The 13,868-nt window shown below is 40.9% G+C and overlaps 1 protein-coding gene across 1 annotated transcript in view; it reads right to left on the bottom strand.

Annotated features, from left to right (window-relative positions):
- The window catches only part of LOC109194158 (LHFPL tetraspan subfamily member 3 protein), a 37,499-nt gene that overhangs the window by 10,814 nt on the left and 12,817 nt on the right, over nt 1-13,868 (bottom strand). Inside the window, exons 2-3 of the mRNA XM_005450900.4 lie at nt 8,381-8,617; nt 6,510-6,538 (exon numbers count right to left, since the gene is read on the bottom strand). Of these exons, the coding sequence (XP_005450957.1) occupies nt 6,522-6,538; nt 8,381-8,617 (254 nt within the window). The 3' untranslated portion in view covers nt 6,510-6,521. The remainder of the gene's footprint in view (nt 1-6,509; nt 6,539-8,380; nt 8,618-13,868) is intronic.

Genomic DNA, 13,868 nt, shown 5'->3' with positions numbered 1-13,868 from the left:
CCTGCACAGTTACCAGCTGTCAGCTACACAAAAAAAGGAGCTTGGTGTTTACAGGGAGTGCAGAATTATTAGGCAAATCAGTATTTTGTCCACATCATCCTCTTCATGCATGTTGTCTTACTCCAAGCTGTATAGGCTCGAAAGCCTACTACCAATTAAGCATATTAGGTGATGTGCATCTCTGTAATGAGAAGGGGTGAGGTCTAATGACATCAACACCCTATATCAGGTGTGCATAATTATTAGGCAACCTCCTTTCCTTTGGCAAAATGGGTCAAAAGAAGGACTTGACAGGCTCAGAAAAGTCAAAAATAGTGAGATATCTTGCAGAGGGATGCAGCAGTCTTAAAATTGCAAAGCTTCTGAAGCGTGACCATCGAACAATCAAGCGTTTCATTCAAAATAGTCAACAGGGTCGCAAGAAGCGTGTGGAAAAACCAAGGCGCAAAATAACTGCCCATGAACTGAGAAAAGTCAAGCGTGCAGCTGCCAAGATGCCACTTGCCACCAGTTTGGCCATATTTCAGAGCTGCAACATCACTGGAGTGCCCAAAAGCACAAGGTGTGCAATACTCAGAGACACGGCCAAGGTAAGAAAGGCTGAAAGATGACCACCACTGAACAAGACACACAAGCTGAAACGTCAAGACTGGGCCAAGAAATATCTCAAGACTGATTTTTCTAAGGTTTTATGGACTGATGAAATGAGAGTGAGTCTTGATGGGCCAGATGGATGGGCCCGTGGCTGGATTGGTAAAGGGCAGAGAGCTCCAGTCCGACTCAGACGCCAGCAAGGTGGAGGTGGAGTACTGGTTTGGGCTGGTATCATCAAAGATGAGCTTGTGGGGCCTTTTCGGGTTGAGGATGGAGTCAAGCTCAACTCCCAGTCCTACTGCCAGTTTCTGGAAGACACCTTCTTCAAGCAGTGGTACAGGAAGAAGTCTGCATCCTTCAAGAAAAACGTGATTTTCATGCAGGACAATGCTCCATCACACGCGTCCAAGTACTCCACAGCGTGGCTGGCAAGAAAGGGTATAAAAGAAGGAAAAACTAATGACATGGCCTCCTTGTTCACCTGATCTGAACCCCATTGAGAACCTGTGGTCCATCATCAAATGTGAGATTTACAAGGAGGGAAAACAGTACACCTCTCTGAACAGTGTCTGGGAGGCTGTGGTTGCTGCTGCACGCAATGTTGATGGTGAACAGATCAAAACACTGACAGAATTCATGGATGGCAGGCTTTTGAGCGTCCTTGCAAAGAAAGGTGGTTATATTGGTCGCCGATTTGTTTTTGTTTTGTTTTTGAATGTCAGAAATGTATATTTGTGAATGTGGAGATGTTATATTGGTTTCACTGGTAAAAATAAATAATTGAAATGGGTATATATTTGTTTTTGTTAAGTTGCCTAATAATTATGCACAGGAAGTGTCACCTGCACACACAGATATCCCCCTAAAATAGCTAAAACTATAAACTACTTCCAAAAACATTCAGCTTTGATATTAATGAGTTTTTTGGGTTCATTGAGAACATGGTTGTTGTTCAATAATAAAATTATTCCTCAAAAATACAACTTGCCTAATAATTCTGCACTCCCTGTATGAGAGTAAGAAAGAAAAGTATATCTTTGTGTCCACCTTTCTCTGTTAATGCCCTACCTGGCCCCCTGGCAAAAGCTTTGCTAGATCCGCCCCTGCACAGTTACCAGCTGTCAGCTACACAAAAAAATGAGCTTGGTGTTTGTCTCTCAGAAACAGTTCATAACTTCCCTTCAACTCATTCATGTCACCTAAGGGTAAACCTGTTTCTCCATCACCTGTTCAGCTCTGATGATTCAGTAAGGATATCTGGTTTGGAACAGCCGTTTTTACAGCTGTGGCTGCAGCAAACATCAGCTGATACTAGAAATTAAAAGCAAATGAATTCTAACAACAGCTGATCAAGCTTAAACGTGCTGCTGTTGTTTAGCGCGATAAACAAACAAGAGCGAAAAGCCGATCATTGATCAGTTTCATGACTGAAGTTTCAACAGGCGAGAGAATGACAGGGGAGGCTTCGTAACGACAGAATAAATCGTAATATTTTCTCTGAATGTGGCACGATTCCGTTTGTACGGCAACTCTACGAACTAACCATTATGAATAAAATAAAGTCCAACGTCAGTAACTTAGCGCGCACACAGCTGTATATAAACTCCCGTCGTGCTAGCTAGCACGCAGTACGATTGTAAAAGTCAGCACAACGAAAATAAACTACACCTAAACTCTGTTTATATCTGACCCAAATAGAGTCCAGGTCATAACTTCCTACCTGAAATTCAGTTCACCTCACGCTCCTGCCTTCGCTTTCCCTGATCCATGATTCTAACAACAGCTGATCAAGCTTAAACGTGCTGCTGTTGTTTAGCGCGATAAACAAACAAGAGAGAAAAGCCGATCATTGATCAGTTTCATGACTGAAGTTTCAACAGGCGAGAGAATGACAGGGGAGGCTTCGTAACGACAGAATAAATCGTAATATTTTCTCTGAATGTGGCACGATTCCGTTTGTACGGCAACTCTACGAACTAACCATTATGAATAAAGTCCAACGTCAGTAACTTAGCGCGCACACAGCTGTATATAAACTCCCGTCGTGCTAGCTAGCACGCAGTACGATTGTAAAAAGTCAGCACAACGAAAATAAACTACACCTAAACTCTGTTTATATCTGACCCAAATAGAGTCCAGGTCATAACTTCTTACCTGAAATTCAGTTCACCTCACGCTCCTGCCTTCGCTTTCCCTGATCCATGATTGACCACCGCGTTAGCAATCGCCTGCCCGGCCTCATATGTCTCGTTGGCGGCATGTCCTTTCTGTCACACACCGGTGGGTAGCTGCCCTCTGTTGTAGCTCCACCACCAAACAACTCAGTTATTTTTTCCACATCCAGCTGTAACTCCGATTCTATGCGAGCATTTGCGAGAGACCAGGGAGGTGAAACGACAGAGAGAGTCCCTCGCTATCCATTTGCAGCCAAGTGCGGCAGCTAGCTAGGTAGCCAGCTAGGTAGCCGGCTAGCTGTCAGGCAGGACCGACGTAGTCAGAGCACTGTCGCTAAATATGGGATGTCTTGATAAAACAAGCAGATATTTGAAGTTTACACACCTACATTCTCGCCTGAAAATATCTTAAAAGCTTATTTTGTGACCTAGAAACACGAATAAAAGACATATAAAACGAAGTGGTGGCCGCCATTGTTCACTCTGTAGAGGCGTGCTATGAATTGTGGGATATTGAGTTTTCCACCAAGCAGTACCGTAACTTTTGAATGATTTGCGCAACCTTAAAAATTCCAAGGGCTCCTGAAAGCAGCGACGCTGTGCGCACCGTTGAAATTGTCATCATTACGGTAATCCAAATAAGGGTACACAGGCTGTACCACTCCCGGCATACCACTAGAGAGAGCCAAGACACCACAAATGAAGTCTGTTTATTTGGCGCCAAAAGATGAATTGGCCTAAATTTGCACTAAAATATTAATATTTAAAAAACTATAAAAGTTATAAACACCAAAAGTCATAACATAATAGTCCAGCTCCAGCCGCACAAAATGATCTAACATATGTAACCCTAATGTCAAAACTGTTTGGCAGAGGAGCGCGGGAAAATTTTCACTAAAATATTAATATTTAAAAAACTATAAAATTCATAAACACCAAAAGTCATAGCACACCATTCCAGATCCGGCCGCACAAAATGAGGTAACATATATGAAGCTTGTCTCAAAACTGCGAGGCGAGATTCGCTGCAAAATTTCAGGCGGAAACTGGAGAATAATAATAATAATAATAATAATAATAATAAATCCGACGAATAGTAATATGTGTGCCTCTTGGCATAGGCACACATAATAATAATAATAATAATAATAAATCCGACGAATAGTAATATGTGTGCCTCTTGTCATAGGCACACATAATAATAATAATAAATCCGACGAATAGTAATATGTGTGCCTCTTGGCATAGGCACACATAATTACAGTAATATGATGCAACAAACACAGCAGTGCTACTAATCCAAAATACTCAAAGCTTCATAGAACTGAAACAAACATTTATTTTTAGCTCCATTCTGCTGCTGATACATACTTTAGGTTTCTAAATATTAAACTTGTTGCTGCCTTTCATAGTGTGTAACTTGAAGGCCCTGAGTACTTTCTCCCACACTGAAAACACTGGAATGATAAAATTATTTGAACATTACCTAATAAGACTGATTCAGGACAGACAATTAGTTATTTTAAACTTTCCTAGCAGTCCTTCACAAACAGGGAACAGTCTGTCTATTCTTTCCATCTGTCAGCTGCTGCTGGCTCTTCCTCCTCCTCTTCCTCACACACTGCTGAGTTTGTCCTGGTGGATCATCAGGGGTGCAAAGCCTCACAGATGATGTGCAGCAGTGGGTCCCTCAGTCTGTCCTCACTCTGGACACTCGCTGTCGTCACACATGGAAACCAAATGTGTGATAAGCTGCAGGATTCAAACACAAGTGTAACTTATAAATACATGTTCATACTTTTATTCCACAATCAGAGAGAAAGAAACAGAGAGAGAGTGCAGGACAGACAGACAGGTGACAGTCTCAGGTGTATACACTGCTACAAAACAGCACAGAGAAGGAGGATTTAGTGTTTGTGTTATTACGAGTGCTAAACAAGAAGAGTTCCCAGATGTTGCAGTGGACACATGTGTGACTCCTGTGATTAAAGCATCTTTCTTTCAGCTTAACGAGTGAACCGTCAGCTCGTTCAAACACACGTTAAAGTCCGTTTGACTCGACACCACCGAACAGAGGCAGCAATATAACATAGCTAACATTAACAGTGCAGTGAATCCTGCTTGTGCCGTGATATTCAGGACTGCAAACCGAGCAGCATCACTGACTTTCAGCTTGTTGTGTTTGTGGATATATGACTGACTTTAATTATCTATAAAATCATCACATTCTCTGTAAGATTAAGGTCAACTATATGTATATTTAGAAGTAAAGGCTTTAAAACCAAGCTGACGCTGAAAGTACAAACATCACTAACGTCACACAACTTTGCCGACATGTGGCCAACAGTAATGTTTTAATGTTCTTCGTTATTAAACATTCGCACATAAATAAGTGACATAATATTCAGTACTTACTTTTGACAGTTCACTCTTCGGCCGCTCCCGTCTGCCGTATTTTGCGGCAAAATTATCCACACCCACCGCCGCGCTATGAATTGCGGGATATATGGGACCACGAAGTGTGCACCGGACCACGCTTGATATTTGGGGAAATCGACGGCGCATTTGGAGTACGCATTTGAAGTGCACTTTGAATTGGGACAGCCGTCGTCGCGTGGCGGTGACGTAATCGCACTTAAAATGCGTACTTCAAGCGTGCAGACCCTGAATTGGGACACAGCCGTTGAGGAGGTAATTTAGCCATTTAAATCAGCTGTGTTGGATCAAAGACACAAATAAAACCTGCACGACACCGGCCCTCGAAGCCTGGAGTTCGACGCCCCTGGATTAGATGTTGCCAGTGTCACCTCCTTCATGTGAATGTGCAGGAGAAACTCTGGGTTAACTGGGTTAACGTTATCAGGTTGATAACCAGCTTGAAAACAGAACAATGAGCACTTATCCTGATTGCCACTGTTAGACTAAGTGAATCCAGATAACAGAAAGATATCCTGGGTATGCTGAACTCACTTTGTGCCAGAGGACCCAGGACACAGCATAAGAAACAAAAAGCAAGCTATACTGCAACTCTCCTGAGAGTTCATGAGAAAGCACCACCAGGTAAATAAACAAAAAAATATCTTCAAACCTAACTAAATACAAAGAAACCCACAAGGGACACAGAAGGAATAAACAACACACAATCCAACAAAGGCCACAGAGAAGACAGGAATGATTAAACACAAACATCTGATTACTGATGGGAAACAGTAGGAAGGAAAATGCACTTAACAACAGGTAAAAATAACCAGGGAATCAAGGGAGGCAGTCAGGGAACAAAACTGATGCAGGAAATGAAAGAAAGCAAACCTTCAAAGTAAAATGGGAAACAACCAGGGGGGATGAATACCAACTTGAATACAAACACTTTACAACAAGTACAGGGACAGGGAAACACAAAGGGACTGACGCATGAACACCGAGCGGGACACGAGGGATCAGATAAGGACACACCGAGGAAACCAAAACACAGAAAATATAGCAACCTCAAATAGGGACCCACTGATGCTTCAAGCCAAGAAACATTTATAATCCAAGATCTTTCCATTGATTTGATACATCGTGTTATTGTACTTTAAATTAAGGATCCATTAAGGAGTGAGGTATAAATTACTTTTTATTTTATATTTTACACCTCTATGGTGCCTAAGGACACAGATAACATTTCAAACATTAAAGCACAATCAGTTCATTTAGGAGGCTTGTGCAATATAACATTTAAAGATGTATGTTTGTGCTTACCTATTGATTCGATTAGGCATTCCCTCCATCTGAAAAACAAACAAACCAAAAAACGAGAGAAAAATATTAAACACATCTAAAAATATATGAAAGCATGTCCAACCAATGCCATGTATATGATTTGATGCATTGCACACAGACACCAGTAGATGGCACCAGGGATGAGCTAACAGGTTAAAGACTATTGAGCTATAATGAAAATATTCTCCCAAGCCCTGAAGTAAGAGAGAAGTAAGTGGTGCATTATCATCATCAGAGTATTATTGGTGTGGTAAAGCTACTGATAACGCCAAGTTTTCATTTCTATGACTTTGTCTATAAATCTTTTATCATTTATAACCTTTAACTGTAACTCGAAGGTCACCAGAGTTTAGGAGAAGATAAAATAAATTGCAGATCTGAATCATTTATTATTATTGCTATTTTTATTATTACCAGCTGCATTCACAGGCCATCAAACACAGCACTTGATGTTACACACGCCAGTTTTTCCAAATCCCTTCTGCTCCTTAACAAGTCTTTTCTTTCACTAGTTCATGTCCATCCTTCCTCCTCACCTCTCTTTAACAGTTTGCCCATGCCTGTCTGGTTCCATTACAGACTACAGGGCATGGACATGCTAATCGCATTTCCCACTGGGAGACATTCCTTTACCCAGGCCTTTCCACGGTACCTCACTGTGTCGAGCTGTGATAGTGATGCAGAATTACATACAGTATGCATGCATGCTTACCAGTACAAGACAAGCCTTTTGTACATGTTTCGTAAGAAAGTGAGGTTATATTTTGATAAGAAGTTTGCCAGATACTCACACAGTCACAAAACCGTTGGAGACGCAGCAGAAATGTGACTTGCAAGTTTGACTAATTTGGAAATATATCTGACTGTATCCTGACACATGTTCAGAAGCTCAAAGCTCCTGTTATAATATCCCCAAAACAATAATACAGATCAGTTAAAAATAATTAATTTACCTTGACAAATAGGTGCAAAACAAACTAGCAAAAGAGATTACCATGGCATTCTCTTACAGAAGAGACAGTGTTCATAACTGTAATCAAAGGAGAACAGGAATCATTTTTTTTAGCTGCCTAACTCACAGGGATGTGGTGGGGGGAAAAAAAGCTTATTAAGGGGTTAAAATGGGTGCTCATTAATGGTTGTAATTATCCGAAAGAAGGCTTATGCCAGTCCCTTCGTTATATTCAAAGTGCGCATCTGAAGCTTTCTAAATTTAGCTTTGCTTTTAAAAAGGCTGCATCAAAAGCTCATTACTTCAAAACTTTCACTGGGCGTGAACGCAAGAGTGCACTGACTGTAATCCTTTCATGGATTTAGTTCATCTCATCTCTTTTCAAGCCTTGTTTATATTTTGTCACCTTGTTAATGAATGTGCATTTTCTATTTGCAGTCTGGTGAAAGTCACTTGGGCTGTGATGAATCGCGACTCTTGAAGTAAGCTTTAAAACGTTCTTGCTCTGTGTGTGTGTACATTTGGCAGTCCCCACCAACACAAACTGCATTAAGATGCACTTTCAGAGCAATTTATATGGCACCGCTCTGCCAAAAAAAACAACAACGAGAAAAAAAAAAAAACTGATTACTTCTCAATTAATGATAAAAATGTTAAAACCTAATTTTAAATTTAAATATTTGGAAATTTAGTGGGATCAGTGCCTAATTCTAGAAATATTTGCTGTAAGTTTAAATACATTTTTCAGAAAGGAAAAATGAGCTTCAGCTATTTGGTGCGTCATGGATGAGGAAACTTCTCCAACTATGATGGGTTTAATAACTTTTTTCACATCATCTTTTATGAGTAAGATGTTGCTTTAAGTTTTCAAATGAAGTCAGTCATGTCTTATTCTCACCCTTGCTTTCAGCCAGCAGCTCCTCTGTCATGAGGCCGTCCTGACGGTTCCCCAGGACGAAAGCCAAGAAGGAGAGGATGAGGGCGTCCAGGATGCCCATGATAGCCAAGATATAAGCCCAGCGAACGGAGCAGGCGCCCAGGCTGTACTTGTCAGTCTGCTCTCCGCACATTCGCCGGACCTCGTCACTGTCCCATCCATCAGGATAGATCATACAACCCAGCACCAGACAGACACCTAGTCGGAGGCAGAGATGGGCAACGTGAATCAAACGAGGAAAAATAAGGACAGGCCAAGAATACATATGGGCATAAAGGAGGAGAATATCAGGGTGGGAATAATGGTGTTTAACAGCAGTGACAGATTTAAAGTGTTTTGACTACTCAAAAACAACCCAGGACTGTGTGGCATTCGCAAAGTTTGCTTGTTTTTCTGCACAACATTATGGATTTCCCAGCCTCCTCAACCTTTTACAAATTATTGGTGATAATATTAGATTTGTGGCTCCTAATTCTCTGTTTTGGCCCAAAGTGTTTAACTTAATTTAACCTAACAGATTCTTCTCTAAGGTAATGCTGCGTCAGAAAAGCACAAGAAAATGAGGAGCCCGTCTAATTCTTTCTCAGTTATTGCCCAAAGGGTAAAATTTCTCTCATCTTCACTTTGAATGAGGTCCTCCTCTGAGGTGGTGCTGCAGCAGAGCAGCAGTAGACCTGGAAAAAAAAAGCTGACTGCACAATTATCCACAGCGCATTGCACATTAATAATAAAACAGACTCCCCACTTCTTTATTCCCTGAACACCTAGTTGCTTTCAATGTTTTGCCCCTGAATGCTGTTTGTTTGTGTATTAGGTTTGGGGTTTTTGAGCGTTTTTCTAGTTTATTACCCATGAACTTTAAATTTTCAAACACTTATCTGCTATATGTGTGTGCCACTGTTAGGTTTGGTATGGTATTACAATATACCAGGGTGATTTTTTCTTTTTTTACACTACAGGTAAATCAGGGGCACATCATGTCTTGATTTTTGGGGGGGCCGTTGTTAGCATTACGATTCACAACATGAAGAGTTGTTCAGTAGCAAACATCTCCGAGAGGTAGTTTGATGCTGATGGTGTAAAAGAAAAGAACTACAGCTGCCTCTGAGTTTCATTGGCTTGAATTTAAGACTCTTAGACTCACATTGTCTTAGTTGATTGATTCCTGTGGCCATTTTGGAAAATTCTTATCTTAATATTTTCCCCCTTAAAAAGAAAACACACAAAAAAATAACCCAATCTAGGGTACATGACACTTTGCTTTAACTCTTAAATGTTAACGCTTTGATGGGTTTGTTTGTTGTTTAACTGACTGATGTTGCCTTAGTGCAGAAAATATAATAATAGTTTGTAATAATATTTAATAATAGTTTGCCTGTGATTAGTATAAAAGACATAAGTAGCTACCGTGAAAGAGATGAGCATTGCTTACTTGGTTGTGAAAAACCAGATGTGAAAATGAATGGCAGGTCTGACTGGTAAACTGGACACTGATTGGCGATTCACAAACCATTAGCCAATGAGCGTGCAGTTTTGTACCACAGATCCACAAATCCTCCAATTTGAAATATTTATTTACTAACTAACTTCATTAATTAACGTTATTTTTCTAAACCAAAGCGACATCTATGTTTTTGTACCATTTGTGCTTATGTCAGATCTGTTTCCTGCATGCGGAGCCTGTGCACAGCAGCTAACAGTCACTCGCACAGCCACACGCTAAAATGTCGTTAGCATGGAAGCTTTTCACAAGACACACCAATTCACCAAAGTGAGCTAAACCCAATCAAACACCTAATGAAATCACCCCTAACCAGCCAAATTTAGCATTTTAAAGAAGCTAACTAAGGGAAAGTGGCTAAAGCTAAATAATTCAGAGTCAGTCAGAAGCTAGCAGGCTTGTTATGAGCAAAGGATCAAAAAAGGCATAAAGCAGAAAATAAAGGTGGATGTCAGTTATCTGATGAAGTTATAAACATACTGGAGAATGATGCAAGCAGATCACATCTGTTTTGTTGCATAAATCTGTTGCACCTGCTTTTGTTTGATAAGGTAAAATGTGCTAGGTACAGCGGGTGTACAGCAGCTTATTTTCCATCAATTATTTGTACCGCTTTCTGAAAGCCGAGCACTTTATTATCAATTGTATTTAAGTGAAAACAGATCATGTAAACTAGTGTAGTTTTGAGGGAAATGGTTAATCATTTATTTTACTATGAACCTTTTTGTTTATTTAATTGTACTTATTTTATATTGAAGAAATGTAGATTTTTGTTTGTGTACACAGTCAGCTATAGTTTTTTAGAAAGAAAATCAGTGAACTCTTACCAACTGTGCTTCTCCAAGCAGCATCAATATTTTGCATGTTAGGGGGGTAGGGGGTGTGTTGTGTACGTTATTCATCGAACAGAGGGAGTACCAGAGAAGGCCGTTTTCGATATTCACCCAGTCAATACACATTACTATTCTTTGTCTCCTTTTTGATGTATTTGCTACAAAGGTAGCAAACACTTTTCTCGATCTTTCTCGCTGTCTCCTGTGTCGCTTTGGCTCAGTTCAACAGGATCATGAATATTAGATTGGACCACAGGAGGATCCCTCTTAATAGTTTTGCTGCCAGTAAGATGGAACAGGAGACAAATACTGAAAGTGTGATGGGAAGAAGGATAAAAGATAACACGCACAGTAAAATATTTGTCTCAGTCACTACTGAACTCTATTTACTACAAAGTCTGCCTCTGCTGATAATCATCTCAGAGGGATGCACTGGACAGGATTATACCAACAGAGGGTGCCACATATGTCACTCTTGTTTCCAGAAACAGCTTGTGGTTAGAGGAGGAGCACATGTTCCCTTCATGCACTGTAACAGAATGCCTGCTATGAACTAATCCATAATCACACAACACTACAGAGAAGCCCCATCCAGCACAGCACTGCTTACATAATGAGACCTTTTCTGTGAATTTGGATTCCCATAAAGGTTACCATCAAGCAGTCTACACCCATATCATAATAACACCAAAAATAAGCAAGAGGGTTGACTTCTTTCAGTTAAGAGGCCTTTAATAATAAAAAAAAGATTATATGATTTACGAATGCTCTACAAGACATGTGGGAATTCTGTTAGTGGATCAATTATTAATCTGAAGTAATATGTAAATAATACATGTAATGGTGCTTTAACTGTAATTATGGGCATGCTGTAGAGTGACAGTGGATTCATTAACACAGGAATTCTAGAGAAGAGAGAATATATGGAAATTATGACATGGTCAAACTTTTTATCTACACTGACAGGCCAAATTCCACCAAACAACTTGCCAAACATGACAACATGTCAGTACATTAAGTGATATAACTTCTAGTACTGCCTAAGATAATCAGTGCTGAGTAGCTCATTGGGTTTTTTTTTACCCCCGTGCTTAGAAAAACTGTTGGTTAGCACTTGGGCCTTACAGCAAGATGGTCCTCGGTTCGGATCCACCTTTTCACATAAGATCAGGTCAACTGGCGATTGCAAATTTGAATATGGTACCCTGCCGCTCGCCCTGTGTCGGTTGGATGGGTTTCAACCCTCCTGTGACCCTGAACTAGCGAAAGAGAATGAATGGACAGACATAAAATGGTGGAGCAATGGAAGGTTTTGGCTTTCCCCAAAGGGACATCACCAGGATTTATTTTCCATATGCAAGTTACGTCCCCTCCTCTCAAAAAGAAAAAAAAAGTTGTTATAAACCACATGAAATAAATGAAACTAATAGACTAAACAGACTTATATACTATCTTGCAGTACCATGCAGTAAATGGCTGCCTGGTTACCTGGTTAAAGGTTAATTTGAAACTCAAAAATTACAATGGGTGTTCATTAGGTAAACTGAAAAAGAGAGGACTAGATAGCAAAGACAACACCCCCCCCCAAAAAGAAAAAAAAAGCTGATTGATTGTTTGTGTTCACAGTTTTATGTGATGCTAACTGGGTGTTGAGTGTTTGGTTTGTGTACTGTTAATGGTACAAACCAGTAAAAACACATCACCTTAAAAACTGTGTTTGCCATTTGTAGCCATGCACTCGAAGTTCATAAACGGTTAATAAATTCATTAAAAACAAACAGAGTTGGCTTGCGGATATATTAAAGTGGGTTAAAAATAAATTTGCTGAATGCTCATAAACTGCCCATGAATGATAAATAGGCTCTCATAAAGTTAAAAACAAGAGACAAAAACCATCTCATTATCTCTGTGAATCTGCTGGCTGCACCCGCTTGCACTGCACTGAAGCAGAACTTCATGCTGCAGTAATAAATGGTGTGCTCCGGCTCCTCGCCACAGAAATAGCAGCACACCTGACAGAATGCAGCTGTCAGTCGGAGCGGAGACGAGACATTAACTGACGGGCATTATCCTCCCTTTTGGCTTTTTTCCTTGTCTCCATCTCGTTCCAGCTCTCCAGAGGGAGCAGGAACGAGATGGAGCGGCAGACAGGCGCAGAGAAAGGGAGAGACGGATTATGAGGCAGGGCGAGGCAGAGGCACGCAGAGATATGTAGGGAGAGGATGGAGGAGGGGACGGGGCGAGAGACTGAACCCTTGCCATTCTCCACTCCTGTGTGCAGCCGCCAGCAAGTACCCAGCACCACTCCAACGTCATGAGCGCTGGCTACCATATGCTGGAGCCCCTCGGCAAGCAGAGCTATTCTCAGCATTTACTTGTTTTTTGTTTATTGGTTGGAGGGTTTTTTTTGTTTTTTGGGGGGGGGGTTTTTGCAGTTTCCACACAAGCACACACCTTCCTCTATTTGTCTTCTCCTTTTGGGGAAAATTGGGATCAGGCAAGTGTAAAACTGGACTGTGAAATGCTTGTTGGCTAACAGCAGCTTACGTAAGAGACTGTAGGTAGGGCAGATTAGGTGCAAACAGCACTACAGTAGAGTTTGAGAGCAGACCGACAGATGGTACAGAGCCGTGTGATGGCAGCAGATTTGTCAGAAGCACATTGGCTCATTTTCCCAAAGAGACAAGTAAATCCCATCTATACGGAAAGACCTTTTACTTATACTTTTCCCTTTTCATAATCTCTGCATGTCATTTAAGAGTAGTGAAGGTGAGCAGAGGTCTGAGCAGAGGTGTGACCACCAATGCAGCAGCTTCATTGGATTTGTGCATCTGGTTTGAGAACAAAGAAAAACAAACCTGTAATCTGTTTTGCTGTAACGCTGTCAGTGCAGCTGCATGTCTGACTGCATCCTTTCACTGTTACGGCATGTCATTGATTGACCTGGAACTAAACAGTCGTGTGTATCCCCGACTCCCTCCATCACTCAAACGCCTGCGACATATCTAAGCCATGAAAAGGGATTGACAATTTTCAGCTCCCACAGTCCTTTGTGGAATGTGTTTTCTCCTCTCCTCATTTAAACAGCTGCGACAAACTTAATTATGCATGCACG

The sequence above is a fragment of the Oreochromis niloticus genome, linkage group LG7 (assembly GCF_001858045.2).
Source record: "Oreochromis niloticus isolate F11D_XX linkage group LG7, O_niloticus_UMD_NMBU, whole genome shotgun sequence".
NCBI lineage: Eukaryota > Metazoa > Chordata > Actinopteri > Cichliformes > Cichlidae > Oreochromis > Oreochromis niloticus.
Note: the sequence above shows the minus strand (reverse complement) of the source record. Positions and strands in the feature narration are given on the sequence as shown.